At 35.8% G+C, this 24,104-nt stretch overlaps 1 protein-coding gene across 2 annotated transcripts in view; it reads left to right on the forward strand.

Annotated features, from left to right (window-relative positions):
* sycp2 (synaptonemal complex protein 2) overlaps nucleotides 1-24,104 on the forward strand; it is a 31,737-nt gene that overhangs the window by 6,185 nt on the left and 1,448 nt on the right. Inside the window, exons 11-43 of one of the 2 annotated variants that reach the window (XM_069179342.1) lie at nucleotides 58-110; nucleotides 583-628; nucleotides 857-958; nucleotides 1,227-1,287; nucleotides 2,121-2,269; nucleotides 3,186-3,254; nucleotides 3,872-4,021; nucleotides 4,157-4,262; nucleotides 4,755-4,918; nucleotides 5,001-5,072; nucleotides 5,156-5,234; nucleotides 5,321-5,378; nucleotides 5,540-5,688; nucleotides 6,003-6,427; nucleotides 6,991-7,103; nucleotides 7,221-7,257; nucleotides 8,450-8,532; nucleotides 8,737-8,782; nucleotides 8,881-8,924; nucleotides 9,350-9,407; nucleotides 9,648-9,822; nucleotides 10,439-10,497; nucleotides 10,707-10,865; nucleotides 11,332-11,485; nucleotides 12,287-12,540; nucleotides 13,296-13,481; nucleotides 15,447-15,504; nucleotides 15,774-15,941; nucleotides 19,773-19,900; nucleotides 20,481-20,575; nucleotides 21,061-21,160; nucleotides 21,410-21,468; nucleotides 23,243-23,321. In XM_069179342.1, coding sequence (XP_069035443.1) covers nucleotides 58-110; nucleotides 583-628; nucleotides 857-958; nucleotides 1,227-1,287; nucleotides 2,121-2,269; nucleotides 3,186-3,254; nucleotides 3,872-4,021; nucleotides 4,157-4,262; nucleotides 4,755-4,918; nucleotides 5,001-5,072; nucleotides 5,156-5,234; nucleotides 5,321-5,378; nucleotides 5,540-5,688; nucleotides 6,003-6,427; nucleotides 6,991-7,103; nucleotides 7,221-7,257; nucleotides 8,450-8,532; nucleotides 8,737-8,782; nucleotides 8,881-8,924; nucleotides 9,350-9,407; nucleotides 9,648-9,822; nucleotides 10,439-10,497; nucleotides 10,707-10,865; nucleotides 11,332-11,485; nucleotides 12,287-12,540; nucleotides 13,296-13,481; nucleotides 15,447-15,504; nucleotides 15,774-15,941; nucleotides 19,773-19,900; nucleotides 20,481-20,575; nucleotides 21,061-21,160; nucleotides 21,410-21,468; nucleotides 23,243-23,321 — 3,738 coding nt within the window. Of the gene's footprint in view, nucleotides 1-57; nucleotides 111-582; nucleotides 629-856; nucleotides 959-1,226; nucleotides 1,288-2,120; nucleotides 2,270-3,185; nucleotides 3,255-3,871; nucleotides 4,022-4,156; nucleotides 4,263-4,754; nucleotides 4,919-5,000; nucleotides 5,073-5,155; nucleotides 5,235-5,320; nucleotides 5,379-5,539; nucleotides 5,689-6,002; nucleotides 6,428-6,990; nucleotides 7,104-7,220; nucleotides 7,258-8,449; nucleotides 8,533-8,736; nucleotides 8,783-8,880; nucleotides 8,925-9,349; nucleotides 9,408-9,647; nucleotides 9,823-10,438; nucleotides 10,498-10,706; nucleotides 10,866-11,331; nucleotides 11,486-12,286; nucleotides 12,541-13,295; nucleotides 13,482-15,446; nucleotides 15,505-15,773; nucleotides 15,942-19,772; nucleotides 19,901-20,480; nucleotides 20,576-21,060; nucleotides 21,161-21,409; nucleotides 21,469-23,240; nucleotides 23,322-24,104 lie in introns of those variants that run through there. The other variant, XM_069179343.1, reaches the window with a different exon arrangement.

Consider the following 24,104-nt stretch of genomic DNA (forward strand, 5'->3'; position numbering starts at 1 on the left):
CCATAATTCTGCACCAAAAATAATTGACATTTCTTATTTCTTTTTGTTTTACACTAGGATTGCAGAAAGTTTCTTAACCTGATAAATGGCATGCAGGGAGACAGAAGGAGGTACTTAAGATTATTCATGTATTCATGTACAGTATATCTTTCTGTATTTCTAGTAAGATGTACTTGTATGACTGCTGAAAGGCTCAGGCTATAAAGAAAGAACATCTAACCTTGATCTTGCAGAAGCTTAGCACACTAACGAGCAGGAGAAAGATGTACTAACGAGGAGCACATGAGATGCACAGGGAAGGAAAAACAGGGGTGTGTAATTGAGAGGAAAGAATGCGCTTCACTGCGTTCCTTAGATATGACAATGAATAATAAATACATCTGTCGGAATGAACAACCTTTTGCAAAATGAACTTTATAATGCAGATCAGTTGTACACAAGCAGCTGCGTCTGCTTTTGATTTTTGAGAATTGATGGTGTGATGGTGCACTCTGATTCTGTTGATCTCCCTTTCAATGTCTCCGTTTCCTGGTTTGGAGTCCAACAACAGACAATTTAGATATCATTTCTTTTTATTCACAGAGTTTACTCTTATCCTTGCCTGGAAGTATTTTTGGATAAACATGAGGTTAGTTATTCTACTGTTTATGTGTCACACTACAAAATGTATTATAGTAATATGAAAGTAGAGAATATGTGCAACCTTTAATCCCTATATCAATGAATCTATTTAGTATATAATCCGAGGTTATTCTTGAGGTTCCTTTCTAGATGTGCTTTTTCATTGGTGTGTGTAAGATTATTTCTTGACTAGTACAATGTTAAGTCTGTGCTGTACCTGTACTGTGTTTTCTAGTTGTTCATGCCAGCAGATGACAAACTTGAAGAGTTCTGGATAGATTTCAACTTGGGTAGCCAGAGCATAACATTTTATATTTCCACTGCTGATGGGGAGGAGGTGAATTTTAATTTTACATTTTTTAGATTGTTCATTAATTGAAAAACATATACTTTTTTATTTTAAATGATTTTTTTAAACTAAGTTTTGAATCCATGTCATTTAATTATTTGTATAATCATATAACGTTTTAATAAAGCACATATGTTTTTAGAAATTTAATTCTCTAGCTTTTATTTTGTGTATATGTGTGTACTGAAAACAAAAAAAAGCCTTGTTGTTGCATATGGAGTATGGCTTACGCAGATAAAATGATTTCTCTTCTCAGGAAAACCAATGGGACACTGTGTGTATACCCAAGGATGAAGTTGAATATTATACAGTGAAAGGTAAGAATATGAAAGTCTTTCATAAACATATTTTGGATGTTATTTTACAACAGTGAATATTGTGCTCCCATAGGGTACACCTCTTTAAATGCAAAAAACACTGATGGTGTTCAAACTCCGAAAGAAATATTAACAGCAATAACTTCAAGGTATATTTCAAATTTGAATATTTTTCAGGCTTATTAAAATGTGTTGATTTCAATGAGAACAATTTTGCCCTGCTTATATTCAAAGCCATTTCTATTTTGTTGAAGAATCTGGGTTGATTACTGTGTGGTCAGTGTGTGGGGCTGGAGCCCCACACACTTTCCTACAACAAAATGGTTGTCCAGTATATCTGTGTTAAAAAATGTTAAATACAAATTCACTGTACTGTATATGACTGGATCATTTCAATAGGAATGATGTAACACATTAAAACACAATGATGTTTTAAATACTTACATTTTTTCCATGTTACTTTTCAGCAGAGTAAATGTACTTGCTGTTTATTCTAAATGTTGCGTTCTGTGAAAGAGTTAGTGTCTCTGTGTTATTACGGTACTTAACAATCCTATTTTTTTAAAGGGGGGATGGGGTTTCCATGGGGAATTCTGATTATTAATATAATACAAGTAACATTTTTAATACTACTCTTACAGAACTAGTTTATATATTAAATCAATGGCCAACTTTTCATGTTTGATTGAACAGTTTGTATGAGCCTGCCAGTGTGCAAGGGCCTGGATCCCACTGGACGTTATTACTGCTCAAAGGAAAATAAAAAAAAAAACAGTGTGTAGAATGTAGAATGCACTGTGCTGTTTTTACCTGTTTTTTTTTAATTCATTTAGAGGAGAAAGGACAAAAAGTATTAACAGTGATTCTGAAGCAATTATTAAATAGTGGTGGAAGGGAGGGGAACAAGATCCAGATGTATTTCAGTGCAGCTCTGGACATCGGGGAAGCAGTCAGGCATGTGTACGGAGAGCCAGAAAACAAAGTAAGTCTTACTCCAAAGAGCCTTTCAATACAATTGTATACTGGATTCCAATCCACCATAAAATGTGAAATCTAAGAAAATCCTCTGAATGTAGTACTTTTATATTTGTTTTTTTGTCAAGGGTTTGGTGTTCTTTTTAGTTTTTTAGTTATTTCAGAAAGAAATGTAACATGATATTTCGAGTAGAAAATAAACATCTACTGGTTTTACAAAGAGCTGAGGGACAGGTGCCTTTAAATAAGTCCCTGCCTGCACAACTGCACAAATACAGAGGCTTAACCATGTATTTGTATACTACAGTATACATAATGGAAAACAGCTTGACAAAACTGTGGTCACTTTAGATTTTGCCCACAGAAAACGTAATGTCTTCTGTTGTGCCCATGCCACAAATATAACAAATCACACATCCTCAGTTATTGTGAATTATTTCTCTTTTTTCTACTCAATCAAATGTTGCATTTGTAGAGAGTATGGTAAAAGTTAATTTACCTCCTTGTAGTTTTAATGTCCAATAACTATGACACAGGCAATAGTATGATTGTGAGTTAGCTGATCTTTTTCACTTTTGATCCTTTATTTCTTAAACTGAGTAAGCCAATACTGCTTTAACTCCTCACATATAAATGAATAATAGTCATTAGCCCTGAATAACATCATAATATTGTGGCAATTCACCAAACCTGCTTTACATATCCCTGTATATGGGGGAGTGTTGATAAATGCAAAGTATTTTGTTTCCACCACAAGAATAAGTGTTATCTGAATGATAGGGTTAGTATCTTTTTTCAATTATATCATTAAATGTTAAGAGCCATTATATATTTTTCTAATTAATCTACTGTTAAAACTTATAGTTGTGCTTCTGTGGACCAAATCAAATGCACTTTTCCTTTAACTTTAAATTATCTTGCAGAGAACTGTTGGAAAGTGTTCTGTAGTGAAAACGATTGTGCACTACATTGAGACTGAAGATGGTTCTCAGGTCTGTAAAGCTTTTACCCATTCAGAAATAAAATATCCTCGGAAAAAATGTTCTACATGCGTGATTAAAAATAACTATTGTTTGAATGTTAGCTGGATTAAAATGTGGGTGATTCATAAGCATTTATTTGTGCTTTATCAGCTTTTTAGTAGTTTTCTAGACAACACTGTAAAGAAAACAATTGAATTATAAAAGTTGTCACATACAAGACAGTTATGTAGAAAGGGGTTGTTAGTCCTGTATGTTACTCAAAAGTATAGTAAATGTTCTTGGTCAAATATTTATGTCAGCCCTGACTCAATTGCTTCAGCACTAGCAATTTCTAAAACCACAACTGGTCAGGGATTTAGAAGTGTACATGTTCTCTTTGTTGTTTAGTGAACAATGAGGTAATCAAATAATAGTATTTAAATTATTGAAAGTGATGAGTTCTTTGAACCCAACACCTTACATTTGTTCTTCCCCAGAATAAGTCTACCAGATGTGGGACAGTAAAATAACTAGCCTACACATTCATATAAGAATAAGTACCCAGTATTGTGCTTTATACAGTATGTATCATTTTCATCACATACATCTTAAAAGAGGATTCCTTTCAGTTTATATTTAAATTTCAGGTTTTAGTTCCTGAAAGTCAAGTCTCACAAACTCTTAGTACAGTGCAAAGGCCAATGGAGAATGAGAATAAAATCACACAGCTGCCTCCACATTCAGTAGCATCGGAAGAGAGATCTCGAAGTACGAAATCGCCACAACACACAGTCCAGGTGAGTGTTAATCAACACTAAAGACATTTCTCACCTGTTTTGAATTGAACGTACATGTCACTGAGGACAATGTAGTCTCAGTAAAAATGCAGCTTTGCCTTGAAGTCTGAGAGAAAAGACGGAATTTTCTTTCAGTCCAGCACTCCTATGAGGTGGAAGGTGTCTGAGGCCAGCTCTATTATATCATATGCTGGTGACCAGCGAGCAACCAGAAGTCCAGCATCAACAGTTATGGCAACCCGTAGGTTTTTCACAAGCTTTTGCTGTTCTTTAAAAGCTATTTAAAAAAAAATTGCATTACATTACCAACATTTATAATGCCAGTTGCTTCTTGTTTAAAGAGTCTTTTTTTTTAATTGCACCATACATTATAGCAATTAGTTCTACATGTATTTATTATTCTTACTCTTTATTTGGATTTATATAATTTTTATTAATGTACAAGGCCTGGCATATAAATTATTAAACTTATTTAAGGTACTATTCTGAGGTACTGTACTGTGTGCATCAGACAATTCATTTGCGCTCATAATGGCATATTTGAATTCCACTGTTCCTGGTAAATGAACATTGTGGATACTCTGAAAATTATACTTTGTTGATTTTCAAAATTAATCCTAAATTATATATTCTAAAAATGTATGATAAAAGCTTCATCAAACTTTGCTTAATGTAGTTTTCTGTAGTTTATCTGTCTGTAGCAAGTGTGATTTTATTATTTATTTCCCCGCAGCTACAGCATCGAAGGACAAGGTTAAACCAGCACTGCAGCTGATTGGTTCCTCAAAAATAAACAAAGGATACAACATCAATGAGCTGATCACCACAACCCCTTCCAGACAGCCTTCAGTGAGCAAACCTTCTAGTACAGGAAAAGATGTACAAGATCTTGACAAGGTCAGTTATGTTCCTTCTGCAAACAGATCAGTCTTAACACCTTGAAGGTCATTATTAGAGCTGAGCTTCTTTTTCTCTTCAGAGCACCACCACAGCTTTGGAGAACAGCAAACGTGGCTCAGAGAGAGCAAGCTCGACTCAGAAATTCCTCAAGGCATGGGTATACGTTATGTGAACTGCATATGTTTTAGATCTTCTTCTAATGTTCATATTAATGTTGCTCTTTTTTCCTTTCAGCATATACCTGTAACCAAAGTTGTTGAAATGGTGCAAGAAGACAAAGATGATGTCAAGGTTACAGAGGAAGAATATATTGGTACAAAAGTGTTTTTCTTGCTTAAACATTCTTGTTGTACACCTTTTGTATTTATCCGAGTAAGATTTTCTCTTTTTATCTTTCAGATGATATGATGAATGTTGTGCCTGACACTCAACCTTTTATTAAAAAAGACAAGCCTCTGTAAGTTATAGTCAAAAGTTCAAAAATATTTAAAGATTGAACGACTTAAAACTGAATTTATAAAAGCTACACCGTTGATCTGTGTTGTTTTTAATATGCAATGTTATATCTTGAGTATTTTATTTTTCACAATGATAGTGAGGATAGTCTGTTTTTTTAAGGTTGTCTGACCCTGTATTCAGTGTTTCAAGGGAGAGAAATACTATATCCAGAAAGATGTCCGAGGGTGTATCACCAGCTTTTAACGGAGTATCATCATCATTTAGGATAAAGGATCAAAATGATTCCTCATTGTGTGTCCTTAAACAAGGTACCGTTTTATTGTTCTTAAAGGCAGGCTTGTGTATTTTGTTTCACAGTTATTGATACAATTAATTAGATTTCATGTATATACTGTATACTGTAGGGTATACTTAGAAGTGTGAATAAGCCATTTTTATTCATAAAAAGCTTTAAAAATGTAAAATGAATGTTTATTTTCTAGCAAAGCCAAAGCATATATTTTAATTTGAAACCCACATCCAAAGTTTAGATACAACCTGAAAAGGAAGCCTTCCATCTCAGATCTTGTTTTCCACAGCACCAGGTCATAAAAAGGAAACTTCTTTTCTTGAACACCTTTAGATCAGGCTCAACAGCTGGAATTCTCAATGAAAAAACCACCTTCTTCAACAAAGCACAGCTCGACAGAGACAAACTACAAAGACCTACAGAAACAGGTGACCGAGAAGCTAGAGAGGTTACTCAAAGAGAAGAACCAGAGAGCTGGAGACAGATGTCTGGAAGTGAATGGCAGTCAGGTGCACAGAGAGCAGCCAGCAGAGAGGGGAGCCAGAGTGAAGGCAGCTCCAGCACAGGAGAAGGATCACAGCAGTGCAGAAGCATGTACCAAACCTTCCTTCCCAGCTCCAGCGAAGCAGGCTGAGAAAGCAGCACCTGTGCTGGACAGAAAGCCAAGCACATTTAGCAAGGACTCCTCATTCCGAAAACAGGGGAGTTCACAGTCGACGAAGGAAACTGAAGTTTCTGAGAGGAGGACAGATCAGAGAGTGAGAGTTTTCACGATATCAGTTTACAATCTCTAAAATTATATCAAGGGTGGCATGGACGTGCAGTGGTTAGCATGGCTAGCCGGACCCTGGGTTTATTTCTGGACCTGGGGTGCTATTTGTATGTGTGCTCATTGGGGTTTCTAGTTTCCTTCCATAGTCCAAAAAATACATGTAGGTTAACTGACTTCTGGGAAAATTGATCCTAATGTGAGTGTGTGTGAGTTTGTCTGTCTGTGTCTTGCGATGGACTGGTGTCCCATTCAGGGTGTGCCCTGCCTTGCTCCAGTTGCTTGCCAGGATAGGCTCTGTTTACCCCACAGACCTGAATTGGATGAAGCTGTTAGAAAATGGATGGAGGACCCGTTATATTGGCCCGTTTATTTTAAAGGGTCTTCATTAAACTTAATCCTTAGGGATGCATTTGTTAAATTTTTAATGAATCAGCAAACCTTATGACTCAACCTAAGATTTCAGTTTTCTTTCAGACACCAGCCATCAAAGAAGCCTAGAAAACTTCTGTTCCAAGGTAATTGTTCAGACTTATTATTTTGTGCTTATAGAAGACCATCTCAGTGATGAAAAGATGCATTGATGTCACAGAAACAACAACGTCCATTTCAGGAAAGTGCAGAACTGTGACAGGACAAGGGCTAGATACTTCTCTTCAGAAAAGGTAATGCACATAAGATGAGCATTATTAAATCTGTACATAGTATATTAAGAAAACAATCTTTTTCCATCTTCTGAAAGAAGTCTTTGTTTAAATAGGACATATTATTGTATTTTTTAGATCTCACCTGGAAAAATCTTGGTCATTTTCATTCACAGTAAGTATTGTGAAGTGTGGTATTATTTGTGTATATAAGGGTTCACACATATATACTGTAGGAGTTCTTACCATATCAGCTCTTAAAAACCTTTAAAGCCTTTGCTTATATCATGTTAAATCAACCAACTGACATCCTAAAACTGAGTTGAGAATATACTGAGATATAATTCACAACATTCCTTGGTATACACTGTATGCTGGTAAGCTGAATACAACATCATATCATGTGAAAACATGATCCTCATTTTCATCCAGTACAGGTTATTGATTTAACTCATGTCATGTCAGCAGACCAAGTTCAGTGATATAAGTTCCTGCAGCAAAATTTTGACCTCTCCAAAAAATATTTAATTTTTTTCTTCCTCTCCCTAACAGCTTCCTCAATGCTCCTTTGATCATTTAAAGACCCAGAGTGCCGTTTCCTTAAATATCTGAGTAGGGTGTTTTCCAGTTTTTCACATTCCGTTGATTGCTTTCGGATCTCTGGAGAGCCAGGGTTCCCTGGGACTTGGAGTTATTTAACCTTAAGCAGGCTCTCCATAGATCCATTTCCTTTCAGCTGAGTCTTTCAGTTTTCTAATACCAGTTAGCATTATTAACAGTTTTCTTTTACCCTGCTTCTCAGTGTGTTACATGTTTATGTGTTTGTTGGGTAATTAATTAATGATAAACGAGACTGAAAATTAACTCATTAATGTTTTACACTTGTGGAATTGGAAAAAGACTGCAAAATAATTCAATATTCTCATCCCTTTGTGAGTAGGATTTTTCTTGATATCCAGTGTTTCAATAGGATTTACATACTGTATTTACTCACAGCAGCATTTATTTTAATCCAGATAACGATAGAGTATTTTTTAAGCTTTTAACTATATTGTTTATCTATGCTCTGTTCTTATTAATGTACTGTATCTAAGTTCATGTATTATTCACCATTCATCAGTTTATTTATCGAGCATATGCCATAACTCTTAATATATTTAATATGCCTTAGAATTTATGACAAAGGTCATGTCTGATTTACTGCTGGTAGTGTACCTATCCTGCCATTTATACTGAATACAGTTCTCCTGAACAGCACAGTTTCTAAAACATCTGTGAAACGATTCATATCTCTTAAGTATTTTTTGCAGTGTTCTCTTTGAATTGACCCTTATTTATTGTATTTTTATGAATTGTTTTTCTTATAGGAAAAGGGAATTTTGGAAAGCCCAGGATTAATGAAATCATCTTCTCATTCCAAGCAAACGAAGAAAACTGCAGTGCCCCCTGAGTAATATCTCATTGAAATATCTACCAATCATGTTTGTTTTGATTGCTTCTCATTGCTGACTGTCCCTGTGTTTAATTTTGAAAGATCTTACAACACATAAATGAAACTTAAATTGAGCTTTAATTTTCATGTGTTTTATTGTGACCATGTTTGGAAGTGTTTTTCCTTAAACAATTATGATGTTTTTTTCCAATGTTTTCATAGGGATGACATTTACAGCTTCAGGGATGACTCAATAGTAAAATGTGGGGTAGGAGGTGTCTATTGCTGTTGTTTCTTACTTACATCTAGTTATTGTATCACTAAATGTCATGAGTGGTGTTCATTGAACCTTATTTTAATATTTAGGAAGGAGAGAGAACGCTGCCAAAAAGATCAGAGACAAAGAAAAGGTAAGAGCACACTCCATTACGAAGGTCCTGTTTGACTACTGAGTATCAAGCAGCCCTTCTCTCCTTCATAAACGTCTTTGCATTGAGATCTTTTGATACATCTCAAGATACACCCAGTAGACTGTAAAGGAGCAAGGTTTTGAAAAGTTTAATTTGCTAAAATAATGATAGATTTCGAATGAGACATACAACAAAAGCTTTGTACTGTAAGAGCTTAGAAGATAGTTAAAACACCCTGTAGTGTGAATGTATATTGTTTACATTTGATTTTGAAGATGAATGTCAGTTTTATTTCTTAATTTGAAATGTTTCTATTTTTAACATAATTGCACATATTCACAGGTACGTTGTTTGTTATTGTATTTCAATTGCTATTTATTAACTTCTGAACCTGCTTGTTTTAATAAGATATTTTTTTCTGATAGGGAAACTGAAGACTCTAGGAACAAATTCAGCAGTCTGGAGAAAAGTAAAGAAAAAAAGGTATAAAAACAATCAAAAACTGATAGTCACAACCAAATGTTCTCAATTCCTGTTCTTAAAATACTAAGGTCTATTTATTTGAATCATGTATGTAGAGGACTCAGGTAATTAAGTCTTAAATAGACCACAGACTTTCCATTACATGCTTTGACCTCTACTTTTAGGAATCTGAAATGAAGTAAATGTACACTTTGAAGTGTTGCTTGAAGTGAACTCTCTCTTCATTTAATTTCCTGGTAGCCCAGAGGCTGTCATGTGAAGAAGCACCTGTTCAGTGACACAGACACAGACCGCAGGACAGAAGACAGCCGGACAGACATCAGCTGGCTCAGGGAGTCCAGCAGACGGCCCAAGCCCAAAGTGAAGAACTACAGCAGGCATCCCTGTGTCAAGCCACCCTTAAACCCTCAGACCTGTACGACTCTGCTTCATATAGATCGTGCAGATCATATACTGACTTTAGGACTGTCTCAGATCTACATAATACCTCGCCTTCCCCGTTTTTGGACAATCCATTAAAACCGCTTTCCTTTTTTAAATGCAGTTAATATTCAATATCAAATTTTGTTAAATTCACTCATACTGAGATATTTTTGTCTTTGATTACCCTTTATATTCATTTCTAAATCTTGGGAGACCCTGCTGAAATGGCAGTAGGGTAGTACTTTAAGGATGTGGTGCGATCTGGTCTGTAAATCATAGAAATGAAAAAAAATCTGTTCAGTGCTTATAAGGTTAAAAGGATATGAGATTGGTGTTTTAAACGCAGTAGGGTTGACCTTAGTATTTATTTCAGAATAAGTTTACAAGATAAACACAGGGACATATCTGGAAATGTGTGGGTTTTGCACTTTAATCATAAAAACATAATGTAGATATTATGTAATTATGTAATAATGTAGTAAAACAATGTAGAAATAAAATTATCCTAAATTTGATTTAAAAAAATGTATTGTTGATACCTGTATTTCCTAAACAAAAAGACTACAAGTAAAATTACATAATTTATAACAGACGATTGTTTTTTGTAGATGAATCTCCTGATTTAACGCCGTGTATTAAAAAGCCCTTGAAGGATAAACCCAGGAAGGTAAGAGAATACATTTTGAAATATCTTAGAATAAACAGGCATCTTCACATTTCTAAGACGAGTTGAACATACAAATGGAAAAGAGTGTGAATCTCAAGTAAGGAATAGATTGATACAAACATATAGACCTACGTTGTTAGTATGCTAGTAGGTCATTTTATGTGAGTGTGAGTAACCCGATGTTTACTGGAGTGTGTTTGTATCTACAGAAGAAAAGTCTAAAGGAAACTGTGCAAAATGCACAGATGGTGCCAAACAGGCAGTCTGGAAGACCACAGAGAGCAGCTGCCCAGAATCAAAATTACAAGGATCTTTCTGAATCAGACACCATGAGTGAGTCTCAAGGAGAGGAAGAGGCTGTCAGAAAGGTATCCTGTTCAGTACATAGAATCCAGATGTGAATGTTTTAACAGGACAATGTTTCTGGTAATTGAGGACAAAGCTTGTTGCAGTATTTACCAAAAATGGAAACAGAATAGAGACTCATGGTCTCAATTTAAATGCATGTATCTTTAAATATTTGGCTGTTGCTTTTATCCAACTTTTGCATACAGTTATATAGCTAAGTGATTTTCTAGAAAAATTCAGGTAATTGCCTTGTTCAAAGATACAACAGCAGCATCTCACATACTGTAGGATTTGAACCCACAACCTTTGCTGCAGGAGGCAAGAATCCTACCCACTACTCCACACTATCCTTTAGTAGTCCTTGCTCTAGATCTTAAGAATTCAAACAGTATTACTCACCAAATTTCCCCCCACTCCAACAGCTCTACAAACTTACTTACTTACAAGTACATGGGATCTTAACCTATTTTCCCAATGTGGTTTCAGCCCATCCAGCAGCAAGTGAACAGAAATATGACAAAGAAAGTAAAGACTGTTCCCCCACTGGAGAAGAACATGGGACAGAAAGAGTCCCAGGACACATTGGCCCCTTCATTCTCTTCCCTGTCTTCCCCACCTCTGTCCATTGAGAAGATGCGATGTGAGTGTAACACCCTTCAGTGCAACAGGACTGTTTCTATACAGCTTTTACTCTCATTTCACAGTGCTGGAGCATGGGTCAGTCAGTTAATATCTACAGGCATGCCGCATTACTATCATCAACAAGTAACTGACTCTGCACAATGTTCTGATGATTATCACTTTAGCCATCTGTTACATAAGAACAGGATTAAAAAATGAAAGCCTACTGTACATAGATGATGCCTTAGGATAATATCTGAGAGGTCTGTGTTAACTAACTGGGTTTTAAAGTGTAGATGTTTGTGGTAAAGGCCATGTATTGACAAAAGAACAGAATGTCTATCAAATGGCCATCTTAGTTAGTACATAATCTATACTGTTGTTGTATTGTCTCACAAGTATTGTATTGTGTATTGTGATCAACAAGTAACTGACTCTGCTCCTGATGGTTACAGACATGGCAATACATTGTAGTATAAATATAATTAATTGTCTCTCATTTCGTATTGGTTTTGATGGCAGGCTCATGTGTTGAAAATATTGGATTTATGAAAACCTTGTTTACCCTCACATAATTTAATGATTGTTTTAGAATGGTCAAGGTTTGGATCTAGTGAAGAAGTTAGAAGGTATGGTTACTGGGCTCTGCAAAGTCACTCCTGTTGTAAAGAGTGTAGTAGTGTTTGTGTGTGTTCTGCATACTGAACATGGGAGTTTTCTCCAGAAACAGGAAAGCTGGAACACACGTTTATGATTTGTCATGCTGGAGATTTCTTGTAGCTTAATTGTAATTATTTACAATTATGTATTTGTTTTACAGGTGTCGCTAAGTCAGTGGACAAGTCAGTGGTATTTACAGGGTCCCCTATTCCCCCTCTTTCTACATGCACATTTACTACTTTATACTCATCGCCTGAGAAGATACCAGAGCCTCACAAAGGAATACACCCCAAACCATTTTATAGGGCAGATAAAAACAGGGAGAAGGCACCACCCCAGCCATTGGTCAAGTCTTTAAACTACACTTATCAGGAACCTGATAATGGCTGGCTGGAATTCAGCACAATCTCAGGGGTATGATTTTGCTTTATTTGGCAGTAAATCGGTAAATGATGTTTTTATTTAATAGAAGTTCAAGAAAAGTTCAAATTCTAATATATCTGCTACCATGTGTTGATATATTTCCTGGCTGCACACAACTCCGTGCACACCCCAACTTCACCATAGCGGCTGCCTCCCTGGTTCATTCCTCGTTAATGAGGGGGGTTGTGACAATGTTGATCTCCAGCTATTGCTATCATTTCCTCAGCCAGGGGAGCTAAAGCCAAAGTATTAAATACACTTTCCCTTTATATCTGTCGGCTTGTTTCATCATTTTTAGAATTTGACTGAACCACTGAATTAATAAGAGACAAAATACCACTATGAAACCTGGAGATTCAGGTGTCGTTATAATCCATTATTCATTTAGTTCATGCAGTCACCTACAGTACATTCAGTTCATTTAAATGCATTCACATATAGTGTTTAAATAGGAACAAGTAAAGGTTTATTCCATGCTGAAAGAAAAGAAACACAGCATTTCAGCTGTGGAGCCTTCTTTGAGTGTGTGCTTGAGCTACTGTTTAATTATTATTACAAAATAGTTGTTTCTCCAAGTAAGTATTGGATGACAGCTCCATATATATGGACTGTTTAAAAATACTGCAAGAATACAAAGGACATACTTGTGATTTAAAATAAACTTTCATTAAGGTTTAATATTACTTAACTAATGAATGATCTCTGAATATTCACATCTTTCTGTGTACATTTCTTAAACACTATAGCCAGTTTTAGCTGCAGAAGATGATGGACAAAGTGAAGAGGAAGTTACTCAGCCTGCAAGGGAGTGCAGGGACAGTCAAGACCTGCCTATATCTTTTGAAAAGGAGTCCGTCCTCTCAATCAGAACAAATAGCAGATCCTCTGTGAAATCTCTCACTGACAAAGACGCACTGAGTACTGGAATAGATGTATGTATTCAAACAGATACAAAAACCTACAGATATTGCTGGGGAAGAAAAATTAAGTTGAATAATGTTTAGAATTTAGATTTCACATGTATTATCCATTGTTTATAACATTACATACGTTTATTAAAGAACATTGTTTTCAGCTTGCTAAACAGCTAAAACAGGAGTCATTTTTAGCCAAAGAAAACATAGCAAAATGTCATAGTTTGCAAAAATAATTTATGCTCACTCGTAATGGAAAATGGTGTTGCCTTCTAAGGTGTAATTTTCACCTTTTGCTTCTAGGTCTCCAGTCATTTTTAAGTAACACTGGAGGAAGAATGATTTCATCTTTGTGTTTAATTTTAGCTTTAATGGACTTTATAATTTCATAAGAACTCGGATATTTTCCACCCAGATAAACATCAATCTCCTTTCATCTCTTATTAAAAACAGAATGAATTGCTAGCAGTAATGATGCCTTCCAGGCATGTTTCTTTTGTAATGTCATCTTAAAACAATGTGGCAATAAGATTCTTAGAAGTTTACACAATGTTCTGATGAATATCACTGTAGCCATCTGTTACATAACAACAGGATTAAAAAATGAAAGCCTACTGTACATAGATGATGCCTTAGGATAATATCTGAGAGGTCTGTGTTAACTAGCTGGGTTTTAAAGTGTAGATGTTTGTGGTAAAGGCCATGTATTGACAAAAGAACAGAATGTCTATCAAATGGCCATCTTGGTTAGTACGGAATCTATACTGTTGTTGTATTGTCTCACCCATTTCACCCTACTGTTATTAGATATTTGTTTCCCATTTCACCATACTGCCATGTAGCATCAGTTGGCATTATAGGTTGTGCTTTGTGTAACAGATGATGATCCAATGTAGGCATACAGAGCAACCTTTTGTAACTTGTTTGTTTTAAGTCTGAAGCAGCTTTAGGTGTTGACACATTTTACCAAGTTTAATTCAGTCAGTACAACAAATCCCAACACATAGCTTTTATTTTTAGAATAAATGGTGATCTGGCAGATTTGTGTTTTACATGCAAACCCTGTATCACCATATTTGGATTTTATTTTCACTAGAATGATACCTACACTATTTGCATCATGGACAGTATCACCAAGAAAACAAATACGTAATCAGATAGCCACACTGGTTTATGTAAGGACCGTTTTTCACTATATTATTGTACTTATGCTAGAAAGAGACCTTCAAAAAGTAGTTTTTGAAGAAGTGTAGTTAGCTGGAAGAACTGCGTTTGTTACACATATATTGCATGAGCTTAGTGGGAAACATTTTGCTGTTGCCAAAGACAGAATAATTCAGTGTTAAAATAGTTCATACAGTAGTGTTTCTAGGGTGTTCAACTATTTTTGACTTGTTAGAAGAAAAATAAGTGGTATGCCCATCCACTGATAAACTAATAAATAAAGATACAGCCCCTCCTCCCCCAGTATGCACTTTTTGTTTTTTAACAAAAGTAAAAGCTCCAAGCTCCAAAAAGGTGTAGTACTGTCCGATACATATCTCATGTTTGATACTTAGTGCTCAGTGAAAAAAAACTAAACAGACTACGTTAAACAGATATGTCTTATGTTTATTGATGCTCTGGTTTCCTCCAACAGCCCCTTCCAAAGTAAATATTAATAGCTCCTGCCTTGCGTCCCTTGCCTGCCAGGATACACACCTGTGACTCTGCATTTGATTTGTAAGAGATTCGAAGACAGATGGATGTTTATCTATCACTGTAGCCAGATTTTTTGAACATCCATTCTTTCAGGTGTTATTGTTCATAGTGCCTTCTGCATTATGTTTAATTTTACAGTACAGTAAGAAACCAGTTTCTCAATGTTTCTTAGATTTATAGGCAAAAATACATATTGCATCTAAAATGTATAGTTTAGTAAATTCATAAATATACAGGTGTTAAAATGATTAATCTACTCGAATATTTTTTGTTTCGTTACAGAATAAATCTTGTTCACCAAGACTTCAAAACAGTGCACAAGTGAAAGTTCTTATGTCAGGTAAAACCATCCAGTTCATTGCATGATTGAATCAACATATGTATAGCAAGAATTGAGCTTAACTGAATTTCAAGTCTGCTCTAGTGTTCACTTCTATGTGGTTAGTGTTTCTTCTGTGACTGCTTACCGAATGTGAAATGTATTTCTTCCTAAAGGGACATTAGTCCTTAATTTGTGCTCAGACCTGCCAGGTTGTGTTAATATCTTTGGCTACACACAAAACTGCTGGTGCCAAGTCCGACAGTTTTGTTTTCTTGTCCCATTCGCAGGCCCTTCAGTGACCCCCTGTGCTACCCTGAAGCGACTTCGTGCAAACCAGAGCACAAGCAGCTCTGAGGAGGAGGACGAAGAAGAAACCAGACGGAAGGAGCCGGAAATCAAGATAAGGCCCACAAAGCTCTTCAAATCAGCGGATGCAGACCACTGGGCTCAGAACGGTATGTTGCAGAAAAATGTTTTTAAATGGAAAAAGACAACAGAACCCTCCATCCTGTATCGCTGAAGAAACCTATTGCTGGGAAAGGGTTTTACATTTAACAGAATATTTCCCAAGAGGCCTGAAGAACAGTGACCATTTTTAACAAGAGTATTTTCCTGGAAAGAGGGAAAAAATAGAAATGCAGATATGTCTTTTTTTTCCCCAGAAACCAAATACAGTTAGGTATATATGACAGCCAAACCTCTAGAGCCTGAATTACTATGGGCTTTCTGGTCAGAAACCTTTCTGCTCAGTTGATACAGTACACACCTGTTTAAAGTACTTTCTTACAAAAATCATAAGCACTGACAATAAGACAAATTACAAGAGACCTGGTATAAAAAAAATTAATACCATGCTTTTATATCTGAGCTAGATACACTTTTTATATAGATTGCTGCAAACGTTAAAACAGTGTACTGTTTTACTGTACAAAAGATGTATACAGTATACTTTTATTTGAAGACTACTAGCAGGACCCCCTGCTATATTTCTTTCTTGTTTGAGTCATTCTTCAAAGAAAACCCCGTTACTCTCTCCTTTAAAACAGTGGTCTCTCTAAATGACCTAAATTCACCAGTAGAGGGTGTCTGTGAACAAGGATTAGTTGTGATAGCACACTTGTCTTAAGACATAGGCAGACACATAGTTCTGTATGCATAGCACAACGGCCCATGGGTCTAGAGCTTATCCTGCTTTCCATGGTGTTAAGCAAACAGAGAGCACATGACCCTATTCTCCCTCTGGACGGGATACCAGGCCAATGCAGAGCTACCCCAGCAAGCACTAGTCCACATCCATACAGCTGGGTGGATTGGTGCAATCAAAGTACTGTGCTCAAGATGCGACAGCAGAATTTACAACAGACACTTGAACCTTCATCCCACCAGTGAAGAGTGCAGACATTTATCCATGATGCTACACTGTCCCCCCTTAATGCAAGGCCAAAAATAATTACCATCTGAAGGGAAATGGTTGTAATCGGTAAAATATAAAATACATTAGATTTCGGCTTCATTTAGCGTGGCCAAATAAAACAAGCTATGAAACAGCTGTAAATGATATGACATCACATAACTAAAATACAGTTTTTAAGAAGTGGAGAGATTTCTAAGGCCTCATTTGTTCATGTTTGTGTTTTGGAAACTAAATGCAAAACTATTATGAATGAAACATTTTTTATTTGTCCACTTATTTGTGAATTCAGTTCATTAGAATACAAAGTGAATTGTAATAATTACCATTCTGGGGTTGCACACAGGTCAGACGTAGGGCTCAGCCAGCTAAAAGTAAAAGAACTGGAAGCTTAAAAATGTGTCGAGGCAACTCTTTATTTATGTCTATCACTGTAATAGTTTCTAAAGAAGAAGAAAAAGTTGTACATGGTCAAAATCCTGTAAGAAAATCGTAACATTCAATATGCTTTCCCTGTATCTCTCCCATATAACTATTCAAATAATATGCACACATTAAATAATATATGAAAATATTTGTTTTTCAATCAGCAGTGTGAAGATGTGAAGGCCAAAATCTTAAGATTATTAGTATGTCTTATGTGAAATGCTTGTTATTTTTGCACCAGTATGAAAAGAGCTTTCTATACTGGCATATGAGTGGGTGTGTATTCAAAAAGGCTTATAAAACAGGACAGTTTCGCCCTGGAGGTATTTTTTTTTTTTTTTTTAATCATAAGCAAGTATGACTCCAAGAACACCCAAAAATTAGCATCCTTCATGGACTGTATAAGTGGTTAATTTGTCACTAAACAATCTTTACAAAGGGACAAATACAAACTGTATTTAGGATTATGAATTTCAAGGAGCTTTGTAAAAATGTACTTTAATACGTCATGGAATTACATGAAACTGCTTTTGTGCCACAGATTATTCAACACATCTAAGGAATAATTTGTTACTTGGAACTTTAAAAGATGAGATTTTCTAGAGACCCTTTCAAAATTCTACCCAAACCTTCAGTAATATTATTAGTGATGTGTCAATTTTGCTAGTCCTGGGTTGTGTTTCAACTTGGAACACCTTTTATGCAGAGTTTACATGTTCTATGTGTCCAAGTTGTGTTTTCTCCTGGTGCATGGGCATCCTCCCTGGCTAGATTAACAGATGTTTCCAAGTTGCGTTTGTGTGTGATCTGTGATAGACTAGTGTCCCATGCACACTGTAGTCCCATCTTCACCTCTACGCCTCCAGGCTAGACTCTTGGTTGCCATGACTTCACCGGGATACTTTTATTAATATAAGAACAGTTACTTACAAAGAGGACACCATCCATCCAATCTTGACCATTTGTCAGTTTGTAGCCAACCGATGCAAGGGTCTCATCCAGACATTTCTAGAAAGAAGCCAGGTTATATGCTTCAAAAACACAATAAGGTAGTTTAATCCAAATCTCTACACCCCTTTAAGTAAAGAAGAGCCCCCTGTTCTTGATTTTAATCTTGATGTGCTTGATCATGCACTTCCACTTCCATTTCCACTTGTTTCCACTTTACCCTTAATTTCAGATAATGGATGGACAGATGGGGTGGAAACCTGTTCATATTCAGCTCCATATTTAATCTGACATTAAAGTAATTTTTTCATTAAGTTTATTGATCTATTGTAAATATTGCTAAAATACCAGTCTATTAAGTCCTTATTTTTAAGTTGCTGACTTCATGTTGTACAACTAATTGTAATGGCATTAATACCAATTAAATTGTAATCTTCTATAACTTTTACCATTGATATACACTTTAAGATGTACATTCACAGACAAAAACCTTGTTACCAAATATACATTTTTTCTTAAGTTACTACAGAGGGACTTTGACAGCACTAGCCCTTCTTCTCTTATAGTGCTCACTGACAGCATGCCCTTCTTTCTCCATTTTAAGTGCCCTTCCATATTCTCAAGGTCCCTCTCTATTTCTCATCCTGTGCTACTCTTCACCCAACTGATCCTGTTTGACCAGGGAAGCCTCTCTTTAACAGAAACTGGCATCCCTGACACACAGCAGCTGTAGTTCACCCTTTCCTTCACTTTCTCCATCCCTTCTTTCATCCTTTCCCTCCTTATCTGCTACAGCTCTTAAGACTGAACCTCAGCCTGTGCTTTTAGACTCTTATAGAATGCATACTGTGCCTGTACTTTAACACAGACTGAATTCTTTCTAACCCAACTGGTCTTATAAGCCTTCTAATTACATAGAGGTGTGAATAATTGCACAGAGAACCCATCCTGACAGCTATTTCCCTCCTGTGGAATTCCATTCCTACTGAATGCTCTAGACTCACTCTGTGCAGCTGTGTCTAATTGTGCTAATTTTCCAATTACTGGGTTATCACCTTGGCTCAAGGTCCTACCATTGGGTGTAGGTTTGAGCTGGTGGGTTCCTCAGAGAGAAACATCTCTCTACATCACAAGGCCCATGCCTTTTATATTATTAAAACTGCTTTTTTAATAATAAATAATAAAATATAAATCTTATAATGCTTGACATTATGACATGAAAATTAAATAAATATATTTTGATCTCATAATAACCTGAACATATGCACAGTGCTCTACCTTCACTGAGAGACCCTGCTGTGGTATCTTGAGCAAGGTCATTTAGCTGGATTGCTGTAAAATACCCAAGCTGTGTCAGTGGGAGCAAATAGAGGTCTCTTTGAATAAAAGTGTCATGCAAATAAAAAAAGTAATAATATTAGTTATAATTAATTAAGGAGAGGATGTAATGACTCTAAGAAGAGATCTCTATTTCATACTGGCAACCTCTTCTGCATTGCAGACATAGAGTTGCAGTCCACCACCTTCTCCCACACAGTCTCAACTCCAGACTTCTCCACCTGGAGCATGAGTCTGGACCAGGACATGATGTGTCAGAAGTTCACTACAAAGCAGAAGACAAAACTTCAGGTAAAACTGAAAGAGGGGGCAAATGTATCAGTACATTCTCTCCCTTTTTAAATATACAGAACATATTAAAGATATAAGACATATGGCAATAATCTTGAATAACATGCTCAACATTACTGCCCTGCCTGCAGTACTGGAAATGTTAGAGGTATTTTTGTATTCTCACTTTGAAAACCAGTTTCCTCAAACCCAAGTAAAGTTCCTCAGCTGTGCTTTAGCAAGCCAAGCAGTTGAGCATGATGTGGGAAGTTTGTGAGGATCTTTTAACTAGAGCATGCATTAAAAAACATTATACAATTGAATGCATTTATTAAATATTAGATAGACAATAGTGGCTTCTTAACGTTTTTCACTAAAGCAGAAGCCATTAAATTATTTACAGAATATAAAGAAATATTGAAATCCCATCCATTAATCCACGATAAAGTGTGAAAATCCAAAATGGATACTTCAAAGAGAAAGCCAGCTTTTAGCATCAGATCTGTAATCAGTCACAGACAGGAATAACCCCTGGCCTAATTTCTATGCTGATACACTAGAATAAGATTGTTTTTCTCAGTAAGGCTGTGTCTTTTTTCAGGATCGTTCCAAGAAGATGGATTATTTTGCTAGGCAGTCTCTGAAAACTGTCCAGCAGCATGTTTCCTCAGTCCATGTCCAGGTTAAGCAGCACAGGTCAGTGAGATTCTCTCCGATCACTGCTTTTCATTTAGGACATCAAGGCAGGAGACACCTTGTCACTCTGTGTTTCTATTCTCATGTTAAATTACAGGTTTCCAGGTACTGAATTATTAATAGATTTGGTTCAATAAAGAAACAGTTTTAGATCTGAACCAGAAACAGGTTCAAAGGTTCAAAGATGATCAGTCATCTTAACATGTTTCTTTAATTTAACCAAACATAGATATTAAATCCATAGACATCTCCCCAGTTGTGTAAATTATAGTCTTCTGAAAGTCTTAGTTGTACATAAATCCAGGTGTAAGAATTCAATAATCTATTAAAGTTCTTTACAAGTTGTGCACAGTTCAAGACCTTTTCTTTGAAAACACGGTCTGGAACATTAAAGTGTGGTTTGGAAATAATCTGTGACCTAACAGCACGCTATTCCATTCCCATACTGTCTCATTCTCATTTCTCAATCTCTTGATTTTACACAGGTTCCGCAATCTGGATAGATTCAGAGACACAATCTTAGAAGAACTCAATGACTTTGAAAAGGATGTCTCAACTTTAAAAAATATGGAGAAAGACCTAACAGTAAGCAATCCAGTATAATTAGTATGGTTTCCATTTGTCTCTTACAACAGTCCTTTTGAGGAAAACATTTCAGGAATAGGTAAAGCTAAAATTCATTCATCAGGCACTAATTGTAATAATAATTAATAATTGCTCACACTTATAAGGGGTTTTGGATGTAAGATTATTTTATAATGAAATGTTGTTTGTGTTTTTAGGTTTATAGACTGTATAAAGTCTGATAAAGAGGTGCTTTTTTCTTTTCTTCAGAATTTCTGGAAGAAACAGTCTCAGGTATTATGTACCTATCAGGAACAAGAACAAAAAAGGTACGTTTTATTTTAATCAAGCACAAACAATAAAATAGACCTTCCTTCTGAATTTGAACTGAGCAAGTAGGTGGTGTTTTTTAGAGATGGACTGAGCACTACAGCTCATTGTATTAGTACATACAGACAGGGTGATCTAAAGTAAAATTCCTGTCAAATACTAAAAGGGAAAAAAACTTGTAATAGATGTTGCAAAATCTTGTACTATTACCATCGAACACAAACATGTTGTAGACAAATAAATAATCTTTGTGTAATAAACATGGTAATCTAGACTCACCCTGTAAATATCCATAGTAGAAGCAGAGATGTACTGTATACAGTATATAAAGTGAGCACATTTCTGTTTTTAGCTATCCAAACCACTTTCTGTTTCCTGTGTACACAACAGTATATGCAGTGTCGTGCAAAAGATCACAGGTTTTTAGTCCTAGGATGTATTTATTAGGTCTTTGATGACAAGATATGTATACAGTATTATGGTATATGCATTATATTTGTGATCATTGTCATGATAGAATGTTTTTCTCCATGAGATCATTTCCAAATGGAAAGGCATGGCATCTTGGCATCTACTTGTATTTTCCTACTGTTCTTTCATCTTTTTCTGACTCCAAAAGCAGAAATAAATCTCTATATGATCACAATTTCACCATGGACTTCACTTTTGGCATTATTTTCTTTTTGTTTTATAATATTCGGTTAACTCTTTTGCAAAGGAATTGGCATAATCTAAAGGTGTTTTAATTCCAATGCTTGATCGTTATTTTATAATTACCTCATACTCCCATGAGAGATTGAAAATCATTTTTAGAGTCCTTTCAAATGCAAATAATCCGACCTTTGCACAAGTCAGTGAAGTGTGAGGTGCTGGAGGGAGGCACGTTTGGCACAGAGGCAGCTTGACTTGGCCTTCCTGCCAGCCCCAGCGCTTTGTGAAGGCTAGCTCAAGGTCAGGATTCCCTCTGTTCTGCCACCCTGCATCTGTGGGGGAGGACAATGTGAAAATAAGGCCAGAAGGGCACCTGTTCCTGTGGTCTAATTCACCTACTGATCAGCACACAAATTCCCTGTTTATATATAATACCAATCCTTAGTCACCTCTCTGTAGCAAAATGGGGAAATATTGCTGCAGTCAGGGTGATCATCATTACATCATTTTACATCATTGACATTTACTGTACATGTCTGCAGCATTTCACTTGCTCTGTGCTGTAGTAATGTACCTAAAATTGTGCTGTTGAAAGTATTTTTCTTCAGACACACGCTTGTTTCCTTTGTGACCGTTTCAGTTGCATTGACAAAAACAACAAGCTGCTAGATTTTAATATTTGATTGTGTGAATTCTTGTTTCCATCTAAAATGTGATTGAAATAATTGTATATTTTATGATTTATGATAATAGTTTACGATTATACAATTGAGGGTGTAGAGGTGTTATCACTCTGTTTAGTGGTGTTATCACTAAGTATAGGCTTTGCACCATGGCAAAGATATAGCTATATACATAATGTATTTAAATGAATGTGTAGACAAACAAGCAATATTATTTTATATATTTTCAAAGTAAATTTAAAATCATCTGCTGTTCTGATGTTGGGTAGCTTAAATGGCCTAGAAAAAAACCTTTCATAGAAGAAGGTAAAACTGACACTTACTGTAAGCCTCAGAAAAAAAGACCATTGTCTTTCTTGTTACTTTTAACCAAGACAATAAAAATTATAAGTTACATGAAATTACTGAAAATCAAATGTATTTTCCGTTGCTTTTGCAGAATTCATCTTCTGAAGAGTTCATTTAAAACAAATGTAGCTAACAGCCAGGAGTATGAGGAAAGAATTTTAACGACAGAGGTTTGTTGAAAGATTATTTCAGTGCAAAAAACAGAAACAAAATGCCCCAGCCTGTGTCTACATTTGACAAAAAACTGTTAAAAATAATTTCACTGCTCAAGAATGAAAGAAACTTATCATGTATTTAACATTTCTATGAGCATTACTAATAGGCTCCAGTTCCCTCATGACCCTGTATCTCATCAGATGCTTGTTACAGTTCTGTTTTCCTGCTCCATGCTGACTACATGAGTGTGATTGTTAGCTTTTCTGTCAGGTATTAGGAATAGGTTTGTAGCAGACAGCCCTCTATTAGTCACACTCATACTTAGCTCTCTAGCCACTTTCCAAAGTCAGGTCTTTAAATGCATATAAGAAAAGAAACTCCAAATTGTGCTGACAAGTGGGATCTTTGAAACCGTAAACACAAGAAATGAATTTATTATTAAGGACTGCACCAACTGCAAAATTTTAATTAGTTTGCTCTAGGCAGTGAAAGTCTTAAATCCCATAGCTGGTTTCAGAGCCTAGATTAAAAGATTAAAGGGGATTATTTTGATCAAAGATCATTTAGTTGGCATGAAAATGCACATCACATATACAGCTAATTACAGCTGCAGTCCATCACAGACATCAAGAGGGGAAAAGAGTAGAAGAATATCCTATTGTTTTTACTGACAGTGTTTATATAGACATGTTCTGGCAACAATGCCTACTCTAATTAAATCATTGGTATACAGTGTAATGAGAATAAAGGTGGTGGCTCTATTAGAAACATAACCTAACACAGATGTAACTGTTTTC

The sequence above is a fragment of the Lepisosteus oculatus genome, chromosome 16 (genome assembly GCF_040954835.1).
Source record: "Lepisosteus oculatus isolate fLepOcu1 chromosome 16, fLepOcu1.hap2, whole genome shotgun sequence".
Lineage (NCBI taxonomy): Eukaryota > Metazoa > Chordata > Actinopteri > Semionotiformes > Lepisosteidae > Lepisosteus > Lepisosteus oculatus.